Raw genomic sequence first — 26,030 nt, forward strand, 5'->3', positions numbered from 1 at the left:
AGAGGCCAAACAATTTAGAAAACAGATTACTAGTTACAAAAGAATATGAATGAAGAATAACTTTTATAAATAACATATATTCTGGACTGATGTGTTCCATAAACATTTTCTTTGCTAATGGAAGTCTTCAGGGAACAAATATTTATTTCATACGCTTTCCATTCTGCTCGAGTCATTTTAGATTTTCACTGGAGCTCTGCCTTTTATTTCCTTCTGTTCTCCTTGCCTTGGTTAGACTAGAGAGGTAGGGTGCTACTGGGGTACTTGATGAAGATTGAAGATCTATTTTCTACCCCCTTGGAGCCCAGCCTGATTTGAACAAATTGAGGAGAGTGAAGCAGTCTCTTCATGTCCTTGGGAAAAGCCTTTTCCATTTCAGCACTTCCAGCTTTCAGACATGGTCCCCTTTGCTCACAAAGAAAAAGAAAGAAAAGGTGCCAGCACAAGAAAGTTCTGAATAATTTCATATAACGTCTGCAGGGCTGCGAAAGCTCCCTTTAATCTTCTTTATGGTTGGTGAGCATGTGAACGCGAGGTGGATCCAGGAGGAGAATGCAGGGAACTAGTGCTTGCAGCTCGAACAGGGCGAGAAACAAGCTGTTGTCCACCAATCCCCACCTCTGTTGTTGCCGCTTCCTTACTACTCTCGTCCTTGTGGGGACTGTTTTGTGCGGGACACTCAAAATGCACACAGTGAAATACCTGGAGAGAACAAAAAATGAAGATAAAGCAAAACAATTAAAGCCTCGCAAAAGCATGATCAATGAAAGATGAAGTCTATACGGAACTATGCAGGCCAGGTCATTGCCAAAGTACTCAAAATAGGATGTTTCACCATGAGGTCAAAAAGATCTGCCTGTGGGCCATAACCATTACAATACGACAAAAGTGGAGCAAGAGAAGGCCTTCAGATTGTACCAGCCTTTTACAAATAGCACTAACGATCAGAAAGGTGGTTCCAAAGTGGATAGAGATACTTATAAATGATTTTTTTTTTCTTTTGGCAAGTAGCGTAAATATCTACTACTGCTGTTGGATGACAACAACAATTATGTTCATTGTCTTTAAAGTATCTTATGATCTAATTACTTCCTCAAAAGACTGAATGTTCATACACACCAGAAATGAAATTTAGATCATTACCAATATGATTTATTGCAAGATTGCCCTCTCCTGTAACAGCAATGGCAGCTCTACATACATATCCCGGAGAGCGCAGAAAGGTGTTCAGTATGTCCAAGGAGGCTGCTGCTTCATCAGATGAAATATTCCATTTCAAACTGTGATCATTTTCTGATGTTTCAAACAATACCTGAGGTACTCTACAGGTGACTGTATCTTAAGAGTAAGAGGACCATCTGTTTAAAGCATTTTTTCCAATATATTTTCTACCTTACTTACTCTTACTTCTACTTGTTCTTGAAGTGCCTGGAAGGAGAAGGGGGAGGAACTCCTTAAAACTGTTATAAAACTTCTTTCCACACAATTTATCATTACTACAAATTGCAGAGTTTTGCCACATATGAAGCAAATAAATCTCTTATACTGACTTCAAATTTTCTCATGCATTGTAGTTTTATAGCTAAAGCTTGATGAGTATTAAACTGAATTTTAAAACTATTGTTTTAACTTGATTTTTTATGCTTTTATGACACCTTTTATCATTCTTATTTCAAGTAGATCATGTCTCTAAAGCTCTTCTCACAAACAAAGGTAAACTCTTATGATCTTAATTAGCTTTTCCCAGACCTTTTCAAGTTAATGTGGGCAAAATCATAGAATCACAGAATGGTTTGGGTTGGAAAGGACCTTAAAGATCATCGAGTCCCACCCCCTGCCATGGGCAGGGACACCTCCCACTAGCCCAGGTTGCCCAAAGCCTCATCCAGCCTGGCCTTGAACCCCTCCAGGGATGGGGCATCCACAGCTTCTCTGGGCAACCTGGGCCACTGCCTCACCACCCGCACAGGGAAAAATTTCTTCCTAATATCTAATCTAAATCTCCCCTCTTTCAGCTTATACCCGTTACCCCTTGTCCTGTCCCTCCCCATCTCTCCTGTAGCCCCCTTTCAGCACTGGAAGCTGCTCTAAGGTCTCCCTGGAGCCTTCTCTTCTCCAGGCTGAACAACCCCAACTCTCTCAGCCTGTCCTCATAGGGGAGGTGCTCCAGCCCTCTGACCATCTTCATGGCCCTCTTCTGGACTCACTCCAACAGGTCCAGGTCTTTCCTGTGCTGACAACCCCACATCTGAACACAGCACTGCAGGTGGGGTCTCACCAGAGCAGAGCAGAGGGGGAGAATCACCTCCTTCGACCTGCTGCTAATGCTGCTTTTGATGCCCCCAGGACATGGGTGGTTTCTGGGCTGCAAGCGCACACTGCCAGCTCATGTTCAGCTTCTGATCAACCAATACCCCCCAAGTCCTTCTCCTCACGGCTGCTCTCAATCCACTCTCCACCCAGCCTGTGTTTGTGCTTGGGATTGCCTCGACCCACGTGCAGGACCTTGCACTTGGCCTTGTTGAACGTGGCATCCCATTCAGATGGCATCCCTTCCCTCCAGTGTGTTGACCGCACCACACATCTTGGTGTTGTCGGCAAACTTGCTGAGGGTGCACTCCATCCCACTGTCCACGTCTCCGACAACGATGTTAAACATCCAGTACTGACCCCAGAAGAATGCCACTTGTCATGGGTCTCCACCTGGACATGGAGCTGTTGACCACAACTCTGAGTGTGAACATCAAAGCCAATTCCTTATCCACCGAGTGGTCCATCTGTCAAATCCATGTCCCTCCAACTCAGAGACAAGGATGTCAGGCTGGACAGCATCAAATGCTTTACATAAGTCCAGGTAGATGATGTCAGTTGCTCTTCCCTTCTCCCAATCAAACACCATAAACAAGACACGGGTATACTACGCATTCATACAAGGCTACAGAATATTTTATTTTCTGTCCTTTCTTCAGTACAACCAGAAATCCTATTACTCTTTTTGACCATTCCTGATGAAGTGCACATTGAGCAGATGTCTACAAAGACATATCTGCAATAGACCCTGGGTCTTTTCTGAGGACACGGCTAGTTAATTCCAATTCTGACAGCATACATGAAATGAATAAAATAAATATTCAGAGTCATTGTTCTTTTATCCCTTTTATATTTCCTTATGCCTCTTAGGGTAAGACTAAGTTTTTTATACAGATACCTAGCGATGAATGTTTATATTTCTATATATACACACAGGCCCATATAAAGATGTATCGCTATGCCTTTATATATATTAACATATGAACAGATTACAAATCTACACCCCCACCCACACATACACACATGTGCAGATAACTGTTTTTTCTCTGCATTTCTTCTGGTGAGTTTTTTTTCCTAAAGCCAAACTAATTTCTACAGTGGCATGAATCCTCACCATCTGTTCCAGTTCTTGAAAAGCCAATTTTTGCATTCAGCTACACTTCTGGAGAAGCCCCTTTTATCCTCACCCTACTCCCCTGTTTTTAAAGTGACAGCTATTGTCATTTTTCCAGCTGCTCTTATCAGCATCAGGATTTGCAGAAAACATCATCATTTAATCAGTGCACGCCTGGAAGACGCTGCTTTCCTTGAAAGGCGGCACAGCCTAACGAACACCATGGAGGTCTGCAAGTCAGAAGCTTCTGTATTTTTACTACATCCCACACCAATAGTGTTTTTCCCTTCAAACTTTGCTTTACATAGTGATGCATGCTTTGTTCAATTTAGTACGGATGCCACTGAACTTTAGCTAATAAATCTGAAGTACCCGATTCTTAAATTGTAACGCTCATTTTTAATTGATTCTTTCATACTAAATTCTTAATGCTCAACTCAGCATCTGGCACATTAACAAGCCTGTGAATTTACAACGTTATTTTCAGCTACTCTGCCACTTCAACGTATAGAGAATACAGCTTGCAAACGGACCAGAGGACAGAGAAGCACAACTGAGCTCATCATCAGAATGACACATTTCAGAACAGCATTACTGCAACAATCCTGTGTGCAATTCTCTCAAAAGGCAGAGAGGACAGTTCAGCATCATCCTCTGATCAATGGCATTTTAGAGTTCTTCTGGATATTTTAAGAAAGGTCTGACACAGAAGGCAGGAAGGACAAGTACATATACACTGGCGCAGTCATTTGTAAGATAAAGCTCTCACATTAGCAACGAGGTGTCCTTTCCAGGTCAGTAATACTGAAGAGGAATAACAAGAGAAAACTTGGACAGCCAAAGTATCAGGTGAGCCATCTGACAAATAAATACTGCCAAGCACTAAGGGAAAAGAATCCTTTTCTTTAGAAAGGTAGGATGTCTGGAAGCTCGAGAAAACAAAAAGTTATACTTCTATCGTGTTCTAACATACCAAAAAATATTCAAATCCCAGGTCAAAAAAAAAAAATATCTATGAACGTCACGTCTTTCAAAACGTAGAGAACATGGGAAAGGAAAAGATGAGTTTAAAAGATGAACTTATTCACAAAATGGAGACATTTTATGGGGAATTTTGCAATTCCAAAATCAACTCTTCCCTTTGTAAAGTACAGACTGTGCTTCCAAGTTTGAAGGTACGTGTTCGTAGATCAAGTATGGAGTTTTTTCGTACCTATTACAGTAAAACTCCTTGACGAGCATATCCTGCCATTAGCATCTTTTGTTTAAAATGAGAATGGCTGGACATTAAATACAACCAGCTGTGAGCAAATAATTCTGGAAACTGCTTGTGTTCTTACTGAAGAGCCTACCGAGACTACAGGCTCCAGAGCAAACCAAGACTTTGGTTATACTATTATTATTTAAATTGGAAATATGAAAAGTATTTTGCCGCCTTCTTCGGAAAATGAAAATTTATGACAAAATGTTACAGACCATCTGTTTAATATATATGAAAAAAATGTAATTTAGCAATAAGTGCATGTTGGTAATGTTCCTTCTCTATAAGGTTTAGGAGAAATAACTAAAAGAAAAAAAATTAATGATGTGTACAGATTTTAAAGACAAAAGAGGAAAAGACCTGGAATAGCAGCATGTGTTTCTAGTTCCATCGAGTCACTACATGAATAGCTGTAACCTCAATTTGCACGTACTGATCTTCACTATAGTCATGCCGTGCTTCGTATAAATAACTACACAGGATATTTAACTCCTTGGAAATAGTAACCAATTTGAAATTAGAATTATGTTTAAAAGCCCTTTGCTCTTCAGGGCTTAGAAGCTACCTTTCAGAATTAAAAACTGGAGGCAATGTTTCTTGAAGGCTGATTTGTTAAGGTCATGCAATCCACCTCATTCTTTTTTAACAAAAAGATGAGAACTTACGGAGACTGGCATGAGAGCAAACAAGACTGTCTATGAGACACAACAGTTGTGAAAGACAGAAGCACGAATAAACAAAAAGAGCATGATATTGCACTTGGTCGGTTAGGGAAAATATGTTTTTTTTCTGTAGAAAATGAATTGAAAAACATCTCTAGATTTGGCCACTATTGGTTAACTGATTTACCAGGTATGAAAATTAATTAGAAGAGAATCTTATGCAAATAAGATCTTCTTATGAAGAATGAGATTTTTCTTATGTTTTATTCATTAAAAAGTTAACATAAAGGTGATAAAACCAAGTAATCTGAGACTACACACCTTTCTCTAGTGCACTAAAATGGTATTTTCATCATTCATCAAAATAAGGATTAATTTAAAACCAAACCCAACAGGAATGGTTGATGGCACTGTGGAAAGGTCAAAGCCAGGAACACTTCACTGTACTCTGTCTGTGAAACCCCCAAAATATCCCCCAGACTGGCAACAGCCCTTCAGCTCTAAAAAAACGATAACACGGTTCACAAATACTCAAATAAGAAAAGCACTTATTCTGATTGTGCTAGGTTGCCAGAGTGAAAAGAACAAAGCAAATACATTTTAGAAGACATTAACAATTTCACTATGAGATGTGAAAAACTGTACTGTTGTATATTCACGAAGAATATAGGTTTGTTAAAAGTGCCTTACCTCATTAGCTGTGTTGTGAGTTCCAACTATTCTGATAAAAGATGCAGGCTGTTTATCAAAAGTGATTGTTTGCCAGGATCTAAAAAAAAAAAAAAAAAAAATCCAGAAAAACATGCAAATATTAAACACAGTCACAAGAGCTTGCAGTAAAACATGCAGAGAATCTATCCAAGTAACAGTACGTACTATTATCACTTAATAGGGCAGGAACACTTTTCATCACCTGAATTTCCAGCACTCCTTGTTCATTTTGATTTTGAAAGTGCCTTGATTTCGCTTATGTGTTTTCATACATACCTTATACTACTATAATTTGTACACAGGAATAATACTCCTACTATTGCTGAAAGTTAAGAAAATGGTCAAAGAAAAAAAAAACCTGAATCAAAATCTAAAATCCTTGACTAATATTGACAGTATTAGATAAACAAAAGATCAGATAAAAAAGAATAAATGCATCCATCTGTTGGCTACTCAGGAGAAATCATCACAGCTTGGTTAAAAAAAAATGACAGCTCTAAGGAAGAAAAACCACCCAAAACTCCAACAAACTCCTCCTGCTCTAAGGGGAGCAGTGGAGGCAGAGGAGCCAAGGTCCCTGCGGTAAATGATGAATGACATGACGCATTCTCTGCAGCTCAGGGTGGAGGATTTCCCCATCCGGACACGGAGGCAGTGGGAGAACAGACCACCCACCTGCAGAGCTGGAGCAGAACTTTCTGGGCTAGACTGAGAATACTAGAGGTAGATGGGGACCACTATAATCTTCCTTCCTCATCCATACTCTTCGGATTTAGGGTGAGGTACAACACCTCAAGTAGTCTAATACACACCGATTCCTACCGTACCTCTGTGCTTACAGAACACACTGAGAGCAGAACAGAAGAAATAAAAAGAATAATAGCAACTAGAGGTGTCAGTTTGATGCCCATCTTCCACTACGCTAGATTAGTACTTGAACAAATTAGTATTTAAATTATTTTATATTCATAAAACATGAAAGCTAGATACAGAATTTAACTTTTTAGCAAAACTAGACTCTATCACAGAAGGCTCCAGAAATAAAATGCAGTTAAATACCACTTGATTAACTCACTACAGAAGAAAAACATTGGACAGTCTTCTTGAACGTGTTCAGAATACCTTCAGAAGTGTCCATATAAGAAACAAGGGGTGAAAACAAAACTGGAATAAAGCACCACTTGCCACCAGTAGACTACCCCGAAGCCAGGCAGTATGAACAGTTTGATTGCTGACTATTTGCCAGGCACTTGAGTCTTCCTTTAGGAGGAAAACCTCTTTGTCACACACAGCATTTCTGGGTTTAATTTAGTTGACTATGACTTTTATCACTGATGTCAGGTTATATTTGCTCAAAGAAGATTATGAGCCCAATCAAGACCTAATTTCAAGTGGTTTACTGGTATTACTGCGTGAAGTAATGGATGTAATTAGAGTCACCCATACAGAGCTATCACAGCCGTTATCTAATGGCACGCTGGTTTATTTACATCCCTTATGTGGCTACGTCCTCCTTATTTTAAAGCTCAGGATGTTTCTTCAAGCTCTAAATAAAATATAAAATTAGAATGGGCTATTTCTGTTGACTATCTCAAGATCTGATAGATTGCTATGATTCCCTAAACAGGAGAACAATTCTTCTTGAGTTGCCTTTTCATGTTACTCTAGTACAACCAGTCAGTTCATCTTCATGGCCAAACATAACTTGTTTCCTTGAAGTATAGAGTCCCAAAAAGGAGTGGCTGCGACAATCCGATGATTGCAACACAACTTCTCGTAACATAACAAAGTATCGCCATGGTTTGCATTAAGCGTATGCTTTCACATTTACGTGCACACACTTCATGCAAGGAGAGTGACGATGTAAAAATCAGATTTCCCTATTTAGTGATTTAGAAAATATTCTGAAGATATTCTAAATAAAAAAGTTAAAAATTCTACAGAAGTTATTAAAAACAGTCTACACCTTCTTAGCCTCTAAGATCCTTTGGACAACACCCTTCTACATCAGCTCCTCCAGGAAGCCCCCAAGTTCTTCCACTGCCCACTGCACTACAAGTTCCTTCTTTTTGCTACAATGCTGTTACTAGGACTGGATTATATTTACCCCTTTAATAATATTGAAACGTGATAGAAAATAGGAAATAAAAGTCTTGAGGATGTGAGACTTGAAGGGAGATAGGGTCCTAAGAATATTGACTGTTTTGGTATCTGTTCATTTTTATTCCTTTCTCATTGAAAAAGGTAAATCAAAATTATAGACAATTGTAGAAGAGTTATTAAAATTTAAGTTATTAAAATTCAAGAATATTGTCACTAGGGAATTAGTACTTGATGGGATAATGAGAAAATTAGGTGTCTCGGTGTATTTCCTTAGTGAAAAGGAAAAAACAAAGCAGAGAACAACCTCAACGGATTTGGAAGAAGTCACTTTTGAAAGAAGCAAGGCAAACCTTTTTCACTGAAAGTTGCACTGATTTTGACTGTAACAGCACATTTGGGAACACTGATATATACAAAGCTATACCTCTCCAGTACAGATCTAATTATGCAGCTAAGAGATAATTTATGCAGTGTATATGAGAAGAGAGATTACTGACAGAACATATCTGCCCTCTTTTTGCATTTTTTGCTGATATAACAAATTCAGTAAGACTTCTATTTACGTATCAAGCCATAACAATTGTTCAGTGATGTTCTTTGATTAAATTAAAGACATCATAGGTAAGCCTTAAGTTTCTTTTTAATTTTTTTCTTTTACTACTAGTTATCTCTTCTGGTACTATTGTAATAATTTCTGTTCCTCTGTAGGAATTTCATTTTGGAAATTATTTTGTAGTTGTGCCATTTGTGTAGTCATGCTATGCGTATGTGCTTATTTAATACTTTCCTCACAAGAGCTACACTTTCTATCCTCAAAATCACTTTTGATGGTCTTTATAAAAATTTCCTCCAAACTTTATACATAGCTCTGGTATTGATTCATACATGTCACTGTATTCCAGGAATGGCAGTGTTAAAACATCTCAAAAGCACCTCATTCTTGCTCTGGGTTTAGATACTTCTGTGTAATAGATGCCATTTCTTCACCTTTATTCCCCATATGCCAAGAAAACAAATCTTTCAAGCTGGTGGCAATACTTTCACCTTCTTTACCTAGGATGTGGTCATACAGAAGCTATGGGAACTTACTTCCCCCATAAACTGACATTCTGTATCTCTATACTCCTTAGTAGTGACCCTATAACAAATGGATTTTTCAGGGTTTAGCTTTTTTAAATATTCAGAAAGTGTTGATCTTCTTTTCCACTTTCACACCTGTCTTGCTGGTTGATTCATTTTAGATTTGCTGCTCAATCTGCACGTGCTGGTTTGGGCTGGGATAGAGTTCATCTTCTTCATAGCAGCTAGGCTGGGGGGACACAAGAAGTTGGGAGGGGACACAGCTGGCACAGCTGACCCCAGCTGACCAAAGGGATATTCCATTCCATAAGGCGTCATGCCCAGCATAGAAAGCTGGGGGAAGATGAAGGAAGAAGGGGGACATTCAGAGCGATGGCGTTTGTTTTCCCAAGTAACTGTTAGGCATGATGGAGCCCTGCTCTCCTGGAGATGGCTGAACACCTGCCTGCCCATGGGAAGCAGTGAATGAATTCCTTGTTGTGTGCACACACAGCTTTTGCTTTACCTGTTAAACTGTCTTTATCTCAACCCATGAGTTTTCTTGCTTTTACTATTCCGATTCTCTCCCCAATCCCACCGAGGGGGAGTGAGCGAGCGGCTGGGTGGTGCTTGGTTTAACCCCGGACGGCAGCTGTGCCACTGCAGCAGTCCTGGCCAACACTTTCACAACAGGAACAATCACTGCCTCAAGCTGAAATTTACACCTCAAAGAGAAGTCTCGGGACTAGCAGCCTACTCAGATTTACACCAGCGTCCTCAAGCTGAAATGCAGCACTACGAGTTGTTTGGCTAGCAAAGGTCTCCTGATATCACAGCTCCATTTTCCAGAAGAAATTAGCCTTGTTACAGTCCTACGGTGTTTTATTTAACACTCTACATCTCACCTCAGCCACCCGACTTCTAACTCTTTCGTTCTGCCCAGCTTCCCTAAGGAGATGCAGTAATTGATGATTAGCATTCCAAAGCCATGCTTGCATCCTGTAAGCCTGTCATATTTAATTACATTTTAACTATATTCGTCTTCTATAATAGCCTGAACATAATTTAGATAATTATCTTTTGCTCTCTTATTCTCTGCCTGTCTCACTTAGAGCTCCTCGCAATGAAAATCATTTTCTCTGCTCAAATATATAAACAGACTCTTGGGCCAAGTGCTCCCATCTCTCCAACAGCAACAGCTGTCACTGACAACCCAATGGCTTTGTGCATCCCACAATCTCTTCACCATATTCTATTCAGAGGAAGAAGAAAATCCTTAGAACCCCCTCTACTTTCATGTTTCTTCATGCCTTTTTCTTTGCTAGGCTATTGCAAGAACAATGCAAGAAATACGGGTGCCCAGGTAAATGATAACAATAGCTTGCTATTGCCTCAGCTATCTACAGCTCCAAATAGCAATGCACCTCGTAAAGAATTTAATGGCTTTTCTCAGTATTTGGAATCCTTGCCTAGTTATTTCTATGAAAAGCTGCTATCTTTCTAAAGATTTATTACATATAATAGGATATAAATAGCGACCCTTCCCCATTAGTTCCTCCTCTTCCAGAAAGAACAAATTAAGAAAGAAGTGGAAGCTTATCTTTTATTGAGGTTTTCTAATGAGCCACTGGCACTACAGAATGCTGCCACGCTGGGGGATCACCAGAGCAGGGCTGATTATAGCTGGAACCAAGTTCAGGCCAAAGATTTAAGACTAAAGAGAAAGTTGGCACATGTAACTAACATTCACAAGCTGTAATAACCATGCCATGCTCACACCATGGCTTGCTTTAGGCTAAGCATGTACATTTTGCGTGTGCACACTGTGTCTCCTCACTTTCTAAGGTGACATACAATCTCTGGTTTTTGTTCCTTACTCCAAGAAGAAAAAGCAAAGCAGACTCGGAAGCAAATGTGGAAATGAACAACAAACTGAAAAATGTCAGTTATCTGCAAGTAACCTCCATCTGGCTTTCTAAAGCTTGTCCACAAATGCCTCGTTCTACAGTAAATGACAAAACACTTCTTAACTTACTTGGGTGTGGACTTTTTCAACTGCGTCTACATATTTTTTAATGAAACACAGCATTCATTATGATGAAATATTGAGGAGATATTTGTAAAAGCAGATGACATGAAAAAGGGAAAAAGGGTTGTGTTTTCATCATCGGTTGTGTTTTCCACCCATCAGTCTGATGACTCTACTGATGTCAACAAGACAGCAAGTAACTAGCATGTGATGCTGCCAAATAAAAAATTGCACGCATAGATAAGCAAGCCAACTGGGACTGGAGAAATACTGTAGTATGTTCTGCACGATGAGTGTTACACCCCCTGCTTTATTCATCAATACCATCCTAACGTCTACTATGGAGTACCTACAAAATAAACACAGAGCTGTGCACTAAAAATGCTGTAACAGTTACTGTTATGCATACATTTTTCTTTACAAAACACCCAAAAGGTCTACAGCTTTCTTATAAATTGGCTATAAAAACCCATGTTTTCCACCATAACAGTACTAAAAAAAAAAAGTGAAGTAATACTCCCTCTCCTGTTAAAGCTGCAATTTAACATGGATTCAGAGAGTCAGACTCAGAAAGCACAGAAGTCAGACTGGGTAGCTGGCCTATTAGAATAAAAATTCTGACATAAATAGGTTAAATGAAGTCTGTACCGACTGACATCTGTATAAAGCCTCTAATGTGAAAGGCTCCTTACAGTAACCCTTGCTTTCACAGCTTCAGTGCAGACATTTCTGCTGTTTTAGAAAAACTATTACATAAAGAAGACGTTAAAGTATAGCCAAACTGCCAATGGTACATGCCAATGTAAGCATCCGGTAGCATTTCTGTTCTGCATAAGCTGTGTACTCAGATAATTTACCTTGCTTGTACATTTTTTCAATTTTCGACAGATGGTCTTTCTGTACTTCCAGAAATATAGTTTATATTTAAAAATCTTACACAAAATGAAATTATTAGCAATTTGCTGGCAACTGTCTGGCAGAACACCACGAGCTGTGTCAAGAAGTGTGCACACAGTATCTATCCATCCATCCATCACTATTGATAACATCTAATTGGCGTGTCGAACCTCCAAGGAATGCAGTGAATTGAACCACAGCCTCCAAGAAGAATAAAACAGTGAGAAAAAGTAAATCAGTGTGTGCCTCCTCATAACAGCAACACAAACGTACCGAGGTTTGCTAAAGGAAGTGAGGAAAACTGTAACCCCTTCTCCTACCACACTGAATTGTCTACCTCGAGGTCAGAAAACAAAGCCTCGGGACCTCCGACTGAAATTCACCCAGGAAAAGACTTGAACCCACATCCATGACTGCAGTAATTTTAGACATGAGACTAAACTGAACCTAGACAAAAATAACAAATACAATATTTTCTTCTATTACCGTGTGATCAAACAATGTAGCTCCCCTCCCAAGAGTTTCTGATCAACTAAATTTCAGTATTTAATTTGTACCTTAAAATTTATAGACAAAGAGCTGGGTAAAATTCATACTTATTTTAAAAACAGAGGAAACTTGACTCGTAATGAAAGAGCACAAAATAAAGTCAGCTGAGGTAACAGGAACATGCAGAATGACTTTATAAATACATAGTTGAAGGGTATGAAATCCATTAAGAAAGAAAAATTGGTTTACAGGGATACAAGAAAAATAATGCAGTGAAATTAGGTAATATAATGTTCAGTACTGGTGTCAAGAAAAAAAAAAAATCTTACTGTGGGAACTCAGTGTGCTGGAAAAGCAAAGAGCAGAATGGAAGCACCATCCCCTCAAGCATATGAAGCAAACTGACGGAGCCTTATTCTAAAAACATATAGCACGTAGTGCAGAAATCCCCAAAGGATGGACCTAAAGATATAGTAACTCTTCCATTTTGTGACTCATGAATATAATCTGTCCTGGTAAAAACATTGCTGTTCAAAGTAAACAAACATACCCACAAAACAACAGTTCAAGCTTTAGGCATTCTTTTCTTATGCCAGGCAGATACAGGGGCCAGGTTCACAGGAGGTATCTATAATCTGGAGAACCTTTTTGGAGTAATATTGATTTATTTATCAAGGTGCTGAGAGTGTGCATGTGTGCGGGTGCCCGCATGTGTGTGGGTATGTGCATGCATGCACAGACATTTTTCAAAAGACAGAACATTCCAGCTCAGTGGAGGCAATCCAATGTACCACCAGAGGATCCTTCTGTAATATAAAAGCAGTAATCCACATTGCTGAGTCCTTACCCAGAAACTGTAAATTTGTTCCTGTGCTGACTGGAAAAAAACTTTACTTAACAGGATGCACAAGAGGAGTTGTATTCTTCTCCTAGTAAGAAAATTAGGATTTCTGTTACGTTGAGCAGACTTTGCAATAGCTGGTGACCTCTGAAGACAACAGGATTTTCCAGAATTGTTTTATTTCGTATGTCAAACCGGGACCCAAATATTTATGGGGGGAAATATTGAAGTATTCTTAGCCTGTATGAGCAATCAATCACAGAAGGAATTTACAAATATCTGAGAGGGGCAAGATGCTGATCAACAGAATGAAGTTAAAAAAGGACTAAACTTACTAAGAGCAAGTTTTCATACACTATCAAAGAGCTTCTCCACGGCAAATAACAGAAGGTCCAACAGGTTGTGTATTTAAGTGAGGCTGGGAACTGAAAACAATGGTGTCTGTTGTCAGAGCAAGAGCCAAGATTTTGATTACAATTTATTTTCTAAGACAAAATCAGTGTTTACTCATAAAGCAAAATTTAATTCAAAAGACACAGTGATAATTTCCAATCATCTCCACATTTAGCTGCATCTCCAAAGTCAGGTTATGTATATGCAACGTGTAACTTGCCATCTTATTGATCTTCTTTAATATTAAAAAGTGACCATAGTACCATCAAGCAAAATATAGCAATGCAGTCATGCTATAACTCCCCAGGAATACACGCATTTCTTGTACTTCTACACTACAAGGAACACTTACAGACCCAGTATGTTGCTGCAGAAATGGGCTGCTCAGGTGTCCATCTCAGCATCTCAAACAAAATCTTACATTCTTCAATCCCAGAAGGCATTTCCTTATAATTATTTTATTTTCTGAATTTTTTTCAGCACCCTTAAAAACTTTCCAAAAGGCATAAAGGTTTCACCTTTCACTAAAAAACACAGTGTTTTTATAATCTGATTTTAGCCTGGCAGAGATTAGTCAAGAAGGGTACAAAGAGGAGAGAACAAAGTTTTATGATTAATCTCTGGAATAAGAACCTGTAGATCAGGTCTTGGAGCTTCAGTATCCGGGTGTGTCCCCTACTTACAATATCCACACCATATTTCTCAACTTGATACTGGTTCTACAAAACCTAATTCATTAACACCAATGAAGTATTTTTAGCTGATTTGGCGGCACGTGTTGAAAACAGGCACGGTACCGTGTTCAAGGAAATGCAGAAGCTGAGAATAAGGATGTTTTAGAATGGCACAGAGGGAACATGTTCTTAGAACCAAGAAGTCCGAATGCTTCCATGATCTGGTCCCTAGGCTCAGGGAAACACAACTCTGTTTCGAATTGCAGTGTTTGTATAAATCTATCCTAACAACAAGCAGTAAAGACAATATTAGAATAAGTAATATTATCTCAGGATTCTGCTGTCCACTAAGCGATACTGTGTCTCTCGAGTATTGAGAAAAAAACAAACAAACAAACAAAACAGACTCAGAAAGTCAACGGACATTGAAGGGTATCTGAATCTACCCAATGTGTATAGAATCACAGAATGGTTTGGGTTGGAAAGGGCCTTAGTGATCATCAGTCCCCCCCCCTGCCATGGGCAGGGACACCTCCCACTAGCCCAGGTTGCCCAAAGCCTCATCCAGCCTGGCCTTGAACCCCTCCAGGGATGGGGCATCCACAGCTTCTCTGGGCACCCTGGGCCACTGCCTCACCCCCCACAGGGAAAAATTTCTTCCTAATATCTCATCTAAATCTGCCCTCTTTCAGCTTATACCCATTACCCCTATGTGAAATATGCAACAGAAAGTGTATGAAATGGTTGACATCTCAGAATGACAGATTTACCTCAAAACATCAAAATGCATGTAATTGGTGAAATAGTTTAAAGTAAATTTGTATTGTCTTTAAGAAAAAGAACTAAAACTACAACAAAAAGTCCTGTTGAAAAGCTCTGGAAACTGGGTCCTCAAACAAAATCTCAAAGAAATACGTGTGCAAGGTGTCAGAAGGGAAGGCGATGCTGAGCACCGTGCACGGAAATAACGCAAAGGACAAGGCTGGTTATCCAACCCATGACCTTGCAACGGTAACTTCTAAACTAGTTGTGGTCAATGTATGCAAATCTGCCAAATCAACTGTAACTGTATGTTGGATTAATGTTTTTAAAAGCCACATGCATTAACACAGGAGGCAAGAAATCTGCAGGAAGGTCATGCCTCAGACAGACAAATGACAGCCACAGCTTGTGATGAGAGCACCACGGCACGCCGTCGTGGTGATTTACACAACTTACAAGGTAGCACAGAATCAGTGATTCTGGCAGCAGCTGGCCTTGCTCAGCTTCAGCTGGGATAAGCAGTTGCAAAGATGAATATTTAGGTGAAAGAACGGCTAGTGCAGAATATGCGAGAACGAGTGCAGCAGCCAGAAACCAGGCAGATCCACTTTCACAACATGGAAGACTAATCCCCTCCTGGTCAAACCAAAGATGCTTTATGAATCTTGACCCAGGAAGCAAGACAAAGACTGAATAAATAAATATAAAGAATGTCTGAATATCAGAAACATATCTGGGGGTTGATGAAACAATTATGTCAGACTCTCGTTGAGTACTGTCTTTCCACTTTTCAAAGCAGAATGAAAATAAATTTACTGAAAACCCCTCCTGTGTCCAGCACTTACAGCAGAAGCGGTGGTTATCTGTAAAGAGCGAGAACTAGATTATACTGAAAATGTAATCTCTTGTAATAATAGCAACTTGAAACTTTGCTATTTTATCACAGAAACTTTAGGAAGCCATCTGGCAAGAATCAAAAAGGCAAAGCCATCGGGAAGTCTTAATTTCTACTGACATGTCAACATAATAATAATTAATAATTATAAAATAATTGTAATAATTAATAATAATAATAATTCATGAAAGGAAATGAATGTTTGCTTTAATTTGAATTTTAAACAGAAGACTATGCAACAGATTTTTACACATACTTAATTACCACTATTTATTTTTAATTTTTTTCAAAGTATTTTTCTAGATGGTATATTATGAAGTAATAACACATACATCTATTTATATCATTAGCTTGACGATTTTTACTGGACATTCAAATCTTCAATGGCATGGGAGAAAAATCCAGTCCTTAAAAGAAACCAGATACTGAAACTATGGGCATTATATTTTCTTTGAGGCAGAACTGAGCTACCATCCAAACTGATGTCAGAGTTCCTGGGATTTTTTTTTTCACCCTCCCCACAGAAACACGCATGAAGAGGAGCTGAGAACACGCCTCTCACACGGCAAAAGAGAGCAGAGCAAGACCTCAGTGCATATGGCACATGCCGAGCTGCAGGGAAATAAGCGCCCACTAAAACATTCAAGGAGACTAAGACACCACGGTCTGCAATTCCTTGCTACTCTGTTCAAGGCTCGTTCGAAAGATCCATGTGGATTTGTGGCTGAAAAGCAACCACAAAGAACTGAAGGTAGAAACAGAGAAAAGAAAAGAGATTAGCAATTTGAAAACCTTCTTGTGATCCTGCATCTCTGTTAAGAAACATAAAAGATGGTCAATCTTTCTTCAAACTAGACCCAGCTAAAACAAAAGCTAGCAAATGAAATGTTCGACGCAGAGTTTCCACACTTCTGAGAGGCTCCTGATGCTCTGAAATGGAATAACTCTGGCTTCTCTCTGTGAAATCTTAATTCTTCATGCTTAATAAGGCAGGTCTGTGAAGCTGGAGCCTCTTTCTTCTTTTGCCTTATTAGAATCTTTAAAACGTGAGCATACAAACACAAGGAAAAATATGTACTTCAATGCCTCTATCGTTCAGGGCTTTTAAGCTCAATAATTACACAGAATGACCCTTTGTATCTCTCTGACTTGCTCCAGTAGGCATTACTAGCGGCATAATGAACAGATTAATGAGAACCCTCCATTTATTTTTGTGAAGACTTGAAATTGAGCTTAACAATGGAGCAATTTCCCAGACCTCTTGCTTGAATATATTTCATCTTTGTGTTGTAGCAATGTGGCTACGCTGAGTTCGGCAGCTCTGGGGGAGGCAGCTGGATTTCACAGAGCTGCTGTGAAATTAATTTCATGTAAAATAGGACAAAGTGTGGTCAAAATACCTCATTTGACATCACAGGTACAAGGGCAGTTCCTTTCATCCCGTTCCACCCCACCACTTGGGAGCTCAGGCGCCAGACACATTTAAGGATTATACAAAAAACTAGGAAAAAATGTTATTTTTGCTGTTCTAGGTATGACAAGACAGTAGATGCATGCAACACTGATGGGAAGCACCAGGAAAAGCTGTGTGGGAATAGAGGCAGCTGGAAAGGCAAGAAGGCTGAGAAATGTTCAAGATTTCAAAAATCCAGAACTGAGTTTGCCACTAACACTGTGTAAAGCAGAAGTTATTTTCTCACTTAGGTCCTTAGACAACATGGAAAACACTCTTCCGTACACCTGAGAAGTGGTTTAGCACTGTTAAGTGCATGACCTAGATCTCCCCAGGTGTCCTCTACCTGTGATTTGTTAGGAAAGGAAATACAGCAGTGCCTGAAAACTGGAAATGCACATAGTACATCACAGGATAGAAACACTAGACAAGAGCAGGAAACCTCAAAGTTGAAAATTGTGATTGAAAAATCAATCAGAAGACAGTTAATAAACTTTGTTAATGAGTTTTGCACCCACATCCCAAAGGGCTTTTCACGTACAAGTACTAATTACGTTCATACACAAAACACAGAAAAAAATTGAGGGGAACCAAGCTGAGAATTTAGGATTTGAAATAGCTTTTATATAATAAAGATAACAAGCAATGGAAACATGGAATTAAGTTTCGAAATTTTTAGACATTTATCATAAAACCAGAGGACTTTAACAACACTGAGCTGCTAACCGCCACGACAGCCTGTTTCCTATTTGTCTTTACAGGGCTTATTTTATCAGAAGTGCCCTTAACTCTGAGGTCTGACTCCTCGTGGCCGTTGGTATCTTCTGTTTTTCATTTGACTTTCAGACCCTCTGTCAGCAAATTCTTCTAACAAGTGCAGGTCTCTGTTGTCGGACACTAACACGCTCAAGCCCACTTACCAGAAATGTTTCAAAAAATAGAACAGAACGCGACTGTTCTTCATTACTGTCATACTGTGTAGAGAAAAACGGCTTATTGGGGAAAAGAAAAAAAAAAATAGCCTCCACAGAGCATTTGAAAATTGACAATTACACAAGCAGTATGCATTAATTGGCTCTCATCTAGGGAAGGTAAGCAAGCTTCCCCTGTGAAGATAACAGACATCCAGCTTCTGTCTTCAGCTTTTTAAAACTGAGAGAAAAGGAGGTTAGGAGGAGCCTGTCAGTTCCTGGCTTTGAGCACTGAATTATTAATTTACAGAAAATACTATATAAAAATAGCATTAAACCAAGCATACTGAGAGTTTAAAGGGGAAGTTCACGCTTCAGCAGACTGCCAAAACTGAATACCTGCTATTTAATACCAGGGTCTCCATAAACATGTGAACTCCGGAGAAACATGGTTTACCTTCCAGTGGTCACAAAACCAAGGCTATGGTAGTCACACTGAGAATGAGCAATCAAACCGATTGTTTGAAGATCCAGCACTAACGTGGACCTTCAGAACTTGATTCTGGTTTGAAAGTCTAGATATTCAGCCACACTGCAAGCTGTTACGTCCTAAAGTTGTATTTACAAGGATCTAGAGTTAGAAATCTACAGGCTATGTAATGATCAGTCTTTTCACAGTCAAAAAGTCACCTATATAAGTAGTGAACAAAAGGATAAACCCCCCCCCCCCAGTTTTCCAGCTCTTAGTGCAAATAAGTGGAAAAAATTAAACTCACTTGCAGGAATTTTTTGTGCGATCGGCCACCATAGTCCACTGCTGCTGATTCGTTGACACCTCAATGTAGTAGCTGTAGCTCCGATCATCACAGTCCCAAAGTAGCAACCTAAGTATGAAGAAATTCAAAGCACAATCAGGTCTACTGGACAAGCAGATTTAAAATAAACTTCCTAGATGCTCTCAACTGAACCCAGTTTTATCAAAAATAATGAGCTATCAAAAATAGCTTGAAGAAGCTAAAATAAAATACTTCTAACAGAAGCCTTTTAGCACATACTATTACTGTCTACTTGCAAATTAAAAAATTCAGAGATGACTTAGTAAAAAATGAAAATAGTTGCCTGTGGCATGAGGAAAGACTTAAGAAAATTTAAACCCCACACCCCAAAACAAAACCACCCAACTCCAACCCTTCTCCTCTGCTTCATCAGGTCCTCCCCATTCTGCTTTTCTATAGCTTGAAGGTCTCCAGATAAAAATGCATAAATTTGTTTTCTTTTAGAAAAGCTATTAAAATGTAGCTAATTATGCTTTCCAATAGGATCCTTTTCATCACGCGGCCTCAGTGTTGGTTCCTTGATCTGTGTTTTCAAAGCCATGATCAAGAGTTTCCATATCAGAAGCTAGCTAGTGACTGTAATTTCAACTAACAATACTGTAATTAAAACACAACTGGCTTGGCTTTAAAGCAAAAGGCTAACAGGACATATGTGGCCCTTTAAAGAATGTGGATATTTGCTCTCTCCCAAAACAACCTAGCCCAAAGCATTTGGTCTAGAATTATTGGAAACCAAACAATGAGTGAACTAAAGTTGGCAGAATCTTTCCCAAAGTGACTTAGCATGTACGTTAAATGTAGATTATTTTGTTTTTCTTTGGGACTTGTGAAAGAAAATAAAAAGCTCTTTCTTCACCTCCCTGCAGTAGCTTTTTCAGGAGAGATTGGGAAGGGAGACTGAGAACAGAACCTATTTGGAATTTATTCTGCATCAAATGCCTTTCTGGATAAGCAGCAAATTTCAAGTGCTGACACCAATATTCACCAGTGCACACTGGGCGCAAGAGCCACGTCTTGCGCCAGGTACAGTAAATTTGAAACAGATTGCAGGCAAACTACCAGGCTAGACTTTTGGTTGAGCAGCTATGCTTTCCTAAGATGGGTATTACATGACAGGAAGGAGAATATTCCACTGAAAAAGTCAGAACTATACTAATTGGAAATGCATTAGATTATAGCAAAGTTGCCCATGCTCCTAGGACTTTCCATATCACAATAAAAAGCTAAATTACCTGTTGTTAGTAACTCTTGTGTTCAAGATTGAGAACGAAAAGTGGAATGAAGCTTTAACCAGTTCAATCCCTGCAACATCGTGAGATTTAAATGTATTTCTCATTTGCCATTTCTTTGGGTATCTGAAGTCTAAGCTTGTTAATCATTTAACATGGCACTATTATTTACATCACATGTTGAAAATGCCTCTTTTTATAAAATAAACGCTTTTCAAATATAAATAACATTTCATATTACAAGTGTGGGAAACTGATTATAAAAAAAGAAAGAAAACCCAAAACCATATGAAAAGAGGGGTTTTTTTATACGATTGTCTTTGCATTTTTGCCTCTGGTTGTCTATAATCCCCTTTCATTTTCTGCAGATATTTATGTTTCAGTAGTTACATTGCAGGAAACCAATCTTTCTTCAGGATCCTACAAAGGAGACAAAATTCCTGCATATTTGCTATGTGCTTATATGATCATCTATTCTGACTTATGATTTCCCTCTCAAGTCAGTCAAGCACGGAAAATGAGCAGCAAAGAAAGAAAAACTTCATAAGCAGACGTGGTATGGAAAATTAGGAAGCATAAGAGATGCATATGATGATGGTATAAGCAAGCAGAAAACACATTAAAGCTAATTGGTATCATTTTTTAGTTTAAGGATTACTCTGAATATGAAAAGAAAACAGTTGGCTACCACATATTCATATTAGTAACAGAGTCTTCAAATAGATTAAACTGTGATAAGTGATTAATCTGCTTTTACAAAGAGGCAAAATATTGATTTTAACATCACAACCACTATGGTACAGAAGAATTCTGTCTCCCTCCACCCCATACACTATAACAAATCCTGTTCTATCTTTTTGGTTGGGGTTTGGTTTTTTTTTTTTCTTTCATGTTTTTTGGAAATTAATTGGGGGGGAAAAAAAACCCCAAACCTATAAAGTTATCGGCCAAAGATTGTAGCATATTAGTATTACAAGAGGAAATGGCCTCAAGTTGCACCAGGGGAGGGTTAGGCTGGAGATTAGAAAAAATTTCTTCACTGCAAGAGTGATGAGGCATTGGAACAGGCTGCCCAGGGCAGTGGTGGAGTCACCATCCCTGGAGGGGGTCAAGAAACGTGTAGATGTGGTGCTGGGGGACATGGGTTAGTGGGTTGGGTGGGGTTGGGTTGATGGTTGGACTTGATGATCCTTGAGGTCTTTTCCAGCCTTAATGAATCTATGACTCAATGATATTACCCTTCTAGTCCAGAGAAACGCAGGGGGAGTTAGAGCTACTGTGACATGGCAGCTTTTTCAATACTAAAGTTTTAGCCATTTAAAAGTTAAATTATGTTTATTATGTTAAACATATCAATTGCTGTCTTTCCGTTCCTAGTTAAATATAAGAGGGTTTTGTTTTTTTTTTTTAACCTGTCATTGATAAGGGCCTTTTCAGAGAGGAAAAACAGCAAGGTTATTTTCTGTCCAGACAGGCAACAATGTGGAAAAACCACCTAAAGTAACATTTTCTCTGTTAACTGTCCCAAGTATCTCCTAAGCTGTTCCAAGTAGAAGTCTTAATAAATGAATAAATCTCTTAAATAAAAAAGTTTTAATTTCTATAAAAGACAATATTTATTTACAATTATTTTAAAATAAAATCACAGAATCATAGAACAGTTTGGGTTGGAAGGGACCTTTACAGGTCTTCTAGTCCAACCCCCACATTTTCCAGGTCTTTTCTATTAGAAAATAGTATTAAGCAAGACTAGCATTACATCTGTTTCAGAATTTCTCAGTAAATTTTGATGTGGAAGCTAAGAGCTCCAAATTTATGTACAAATACCCGACGAAGTATTTGATATTAACAAGGTTTCAACATGGTCTCCCATAGCATCCCTGTATCCAAGTTGGGATGTTACGGTTTAGATGGGTAGACTACAACATGTGTGAAAATTAGCTAGACTGTTTAGTTATCCCATTTTGGACCCAAATACAACATTGACAGATCCGAGCAAGTCCAGCGAAGGACCATCATGATGCTTGGCAGGTTGGACCATCATGATGGTTGGCACTGGTGCAAGAGGTTGAGGGAATTGGCCTGGTTAGCCTGAGAAGGTTTGGGGTTGGGGAGGAACTTAATAGGACCTTTCAATACCTGAAAGCAGGTTATCAAAAAGACTGAGCCGGGCTCTTTACTGAAGTGCACAATGGGAAAAACAAAAGCCAACAGTCAAAAACTGAAACAGAACATTCCAGATGGACTAGAGGCATAGGAAAACGGGAACTGTGTGAAAAGGAAGAAAACCCAAATGTACACCGTGAGGATAATTAAGCGTTGGAACAGGCTACCCAGAGAAGTTGTGGAAATCTCAGTCCTTGGAGGTGTTCAAGACCTGAGTAGGATGCTCTTTCTTCACAGCTGACCCTGCCTGGAGAACAGGCTGGGCTAGATGTCTTCCTCAAATCCCTTCCAACCTCAGTGGTTCCAAGATTCTAAGACAGTGGGATGAACTTTGCAGGAAGCATGCGTACAAGACATACTCCTGAAACATTAAGCTCTTTATGCATTTCTAACGCATATTTGAGTAGCAAGAGTTGTTCTGCCTTTTCCACATAGAGAATTTAGTTGCCATGGTAACACGTTCCAACTTGGAGGCTCTCTCTGGTAGTATCCCGATCTCCGTAGACTAAAAGCAGCTACAACCCTTTTTTTCCAAAGGCTCATATATATATATTGTCTTTGATAGAAAAACATTCAATGGCACATTCATGTCTCTGAACTTAAAGGTATGTGTTCTAATTCCTAATTGTTCATTTAGAATCCAGCCCCACAGGTCTAATGACTCAGTTTCTGGGGGCAGAGCAATTCATGTCATTCTGCTGGAGATTTTTTTTTCTATTGGGTGGGAGGGTGGGATCAAGGGAGTTTTCAAGCAAATAAACAGCAGGAAAACAGGCAATGGACACAGTTCAATCAGTTGTGGAAGATGTTCTGTTCAAAAAAATCTCTTGCTTTCATTAAGATGAAATATTAAGACTTTTTGCTCTAATTTTTCTGATTTGATTTCTGTACCAGTCACAGATTTCCTGCTGCTAAATAAACAATGTCACCATCATTAGCATTGCACAGCGCAGGACATGTTCTCAACCCTCGCTTGCCAAAGCTGGAGCTGGTACATACCAAAACCTCACTTCCCCACTCAAAGGGGCATCTTTCGCTCAGCTGCCTGTTATCTGCAACAGACACGGCTGGAACTCCAAAGACTTGTTGTTCTAGGCAGAACACAAACAGGAAAAGACGCCATACTGCTCGCATTTCCATCTCTAGGCAATGCAGGTAGTCTCCTCTGGCTGAAGGTACCCTAGAAGATGATGTTCATTATTGTTTTCTTTTACGGCAAGCTGTTCATCTTTGTCCTGAACACGCAGGAAAGCTGACAAAGAAAGTTGAGATTTTGACCCTCTATCTGTCCAACGCAATGCCACACAAATCACTAAATGCCTGTTAGTTTTAAACTATGGAATGTTCGCTTTGGGGTTGTGTTTGGTGTTTGTTTGTTTGTTTGTTTTATTTGCTCTACACACTCGCCAATTATACAATTAACATTTCTTGGCAACCAAAAGTCTAGTTCACCTAACATGCTATTTAATAATAAGACTTACTAAATATCTTTTGCTCAAGAATAAACACTAGCACAGTATTTAATAGAGGAAAGTCAATTTTTTGCACCGACTTGAAAAGATGGTATGATTCACCAACTGAAAGATAGCAGAAAGAAGACAGGAAGGCAGAGACTATGTTCTGAGAAACTAGGCATTTTAGTTAATATATTCTTGTCATACTCCTTCATATGGCCAAAGCTTCTGCTGCTACTTAAATTTAAGTTTAAAGTGGCATGAAAATGATGTAAGTACTTTTTCAATTACCTCTTTTAAGAAATCTGAGTGCTGCATCTTCCTGGTTTTCTACTTGAGATGCAATACTTAATTGAACATTTAAAACACTAAACTCAAAAGCTTAAACCATGGAGCGCGGAGAGCTGCCAACTGTACTGACTCCACGTGTTTCACAGAGTGAGAACAACGCTGGACTTGCATTATGCATAACACCTACAGCTAGCATACGGACAAAACAGTACTTTTGTTAGGTTAGAGATTTGCCTGGATGTCTGATTTTAAACTTGATCTTCAAAGTATTATAACCATCATAACAATGGCACAAGTCAAAATCCAAGCACACAAAGCAGAAGCTGGCAGTTACAAAAGAGCTTTCAAGTCTCACTTGCCCATCGCTCAGTTTGAAGAGACAACTCTCACAGAGAGACGGCACCGAGCTAGTTCCTAGCAATACCTACCTTTGTACACGGTCTCTTTTCCAAGCCAGTACCTCATCTGGGGTTTCAACCTTTGCTCACTGCTATTCTAACTTCAGAAACCTTTCTCTTTTTTTTTTTTTTTTCTTGTCACAGAGAATACAAATTAAGTCCCTGACAACACATTCTAAATTTACAAAGAATGGGAAGCCATTAAGACAAGGTTTTGTATGTCTGATTTTATGAAACAAAACCATCATTTACAGTCAGAAAATCTGAAACTGGGAAGAACCTTTTTATCTTCACCTGTGAACAATCCCACTCTCTAATCTATTTCCAAAGTTTTCACATTAGCCAGAAGTTTGTTCTTCAAATGTATACAGACATTCAATGAACTTCAATCCAGATCTAAAACCATTCACTAATCCAACACTGAAAAGCAATTTTCAGGTCACTCTTATTATTCACTTCATGGTCAAGTAAGAACTGGTACTAATTGTCCAGTCCAAAGGAAAGCTGGCTGACTCAAGATGATGGCTCTCTTCAGTAAATGTTTCTGTTTGCACAATGAGGTGGATATGAGGAACTGTACCTACTTTGACCAGAAGTGAGGCTGCAATTAAACTTCTATTTTCATATAAGTATATAGCTTTAATCTTACAATTCGACTATCACTATGATTCTGCCTCTGAAATGTAATCTTTTGTGGAATTGCACTGCTGTATCTCGACATATAATTCACACTTTTAATTTTTAACATGCCCATTATACTGAAGTAAGAAGTCAAATGACAACTACTAAACCAGTCCCCTAATTACCATCATTTCCAAATGTCATATATTCTAAAGAAAATAATTGTGTTCAGCTACAGTTCCACCGTTACCCTTAATTTAGAGAAAAAGAAACCCTCTCACCGTATGGATCCAATCATGTAGGGCTGGGCCAGCTGTACGACAATAGCTCCGCTCCCAAGCTGATGGCACGTGTACCCAGAATCCCAGTCGTAGTTTTTTGTGTCTCCATTCAACAAGGCATTGCGACTGCGACTGACACCCTCAATCACGCTGGCACAGTCTGCAATTGTGGCAACGTTTTCAGTGGGAA

General features: G+C 39.1%; 1 protein-coding gene across 1 annotated transcript; it reads right to left on the reverse strand.

Annotated features, from left to right (window-relative positions):
* On the reverse strand, positions 1-26,030 carry LOC104465816 (BTB/POZ domain-containing protein 9-like; the record flags this gene model as incomplete). The annotated part of the gene is made up of 4 exons (XM_010079012.1): positions 1-702; positions 6,038-6,116; positions 19,341-19,448; positions 25,841-26,030. Coding segments are annotated over 4 exons (572 nt in total), but the record flags the coding sequence as incomplete, so codon positions are not given.

This window comes from Pterocles gutturalis, unplaced genomic scaffold (assembly GCF_000699245.1).
Source record: "Pterocles gutturalis isolate BGI_N339 unplaced genomic scaffold, ASM69924v1 scaffold28028, whole genome shotgun sequence".
Taxonomy (NCBI): Eukaryota; Metazoa; Chordata; class Aves; order Pterocliformes; family Pteroclidae; genus Pterocles; species Pterocles gutturalis.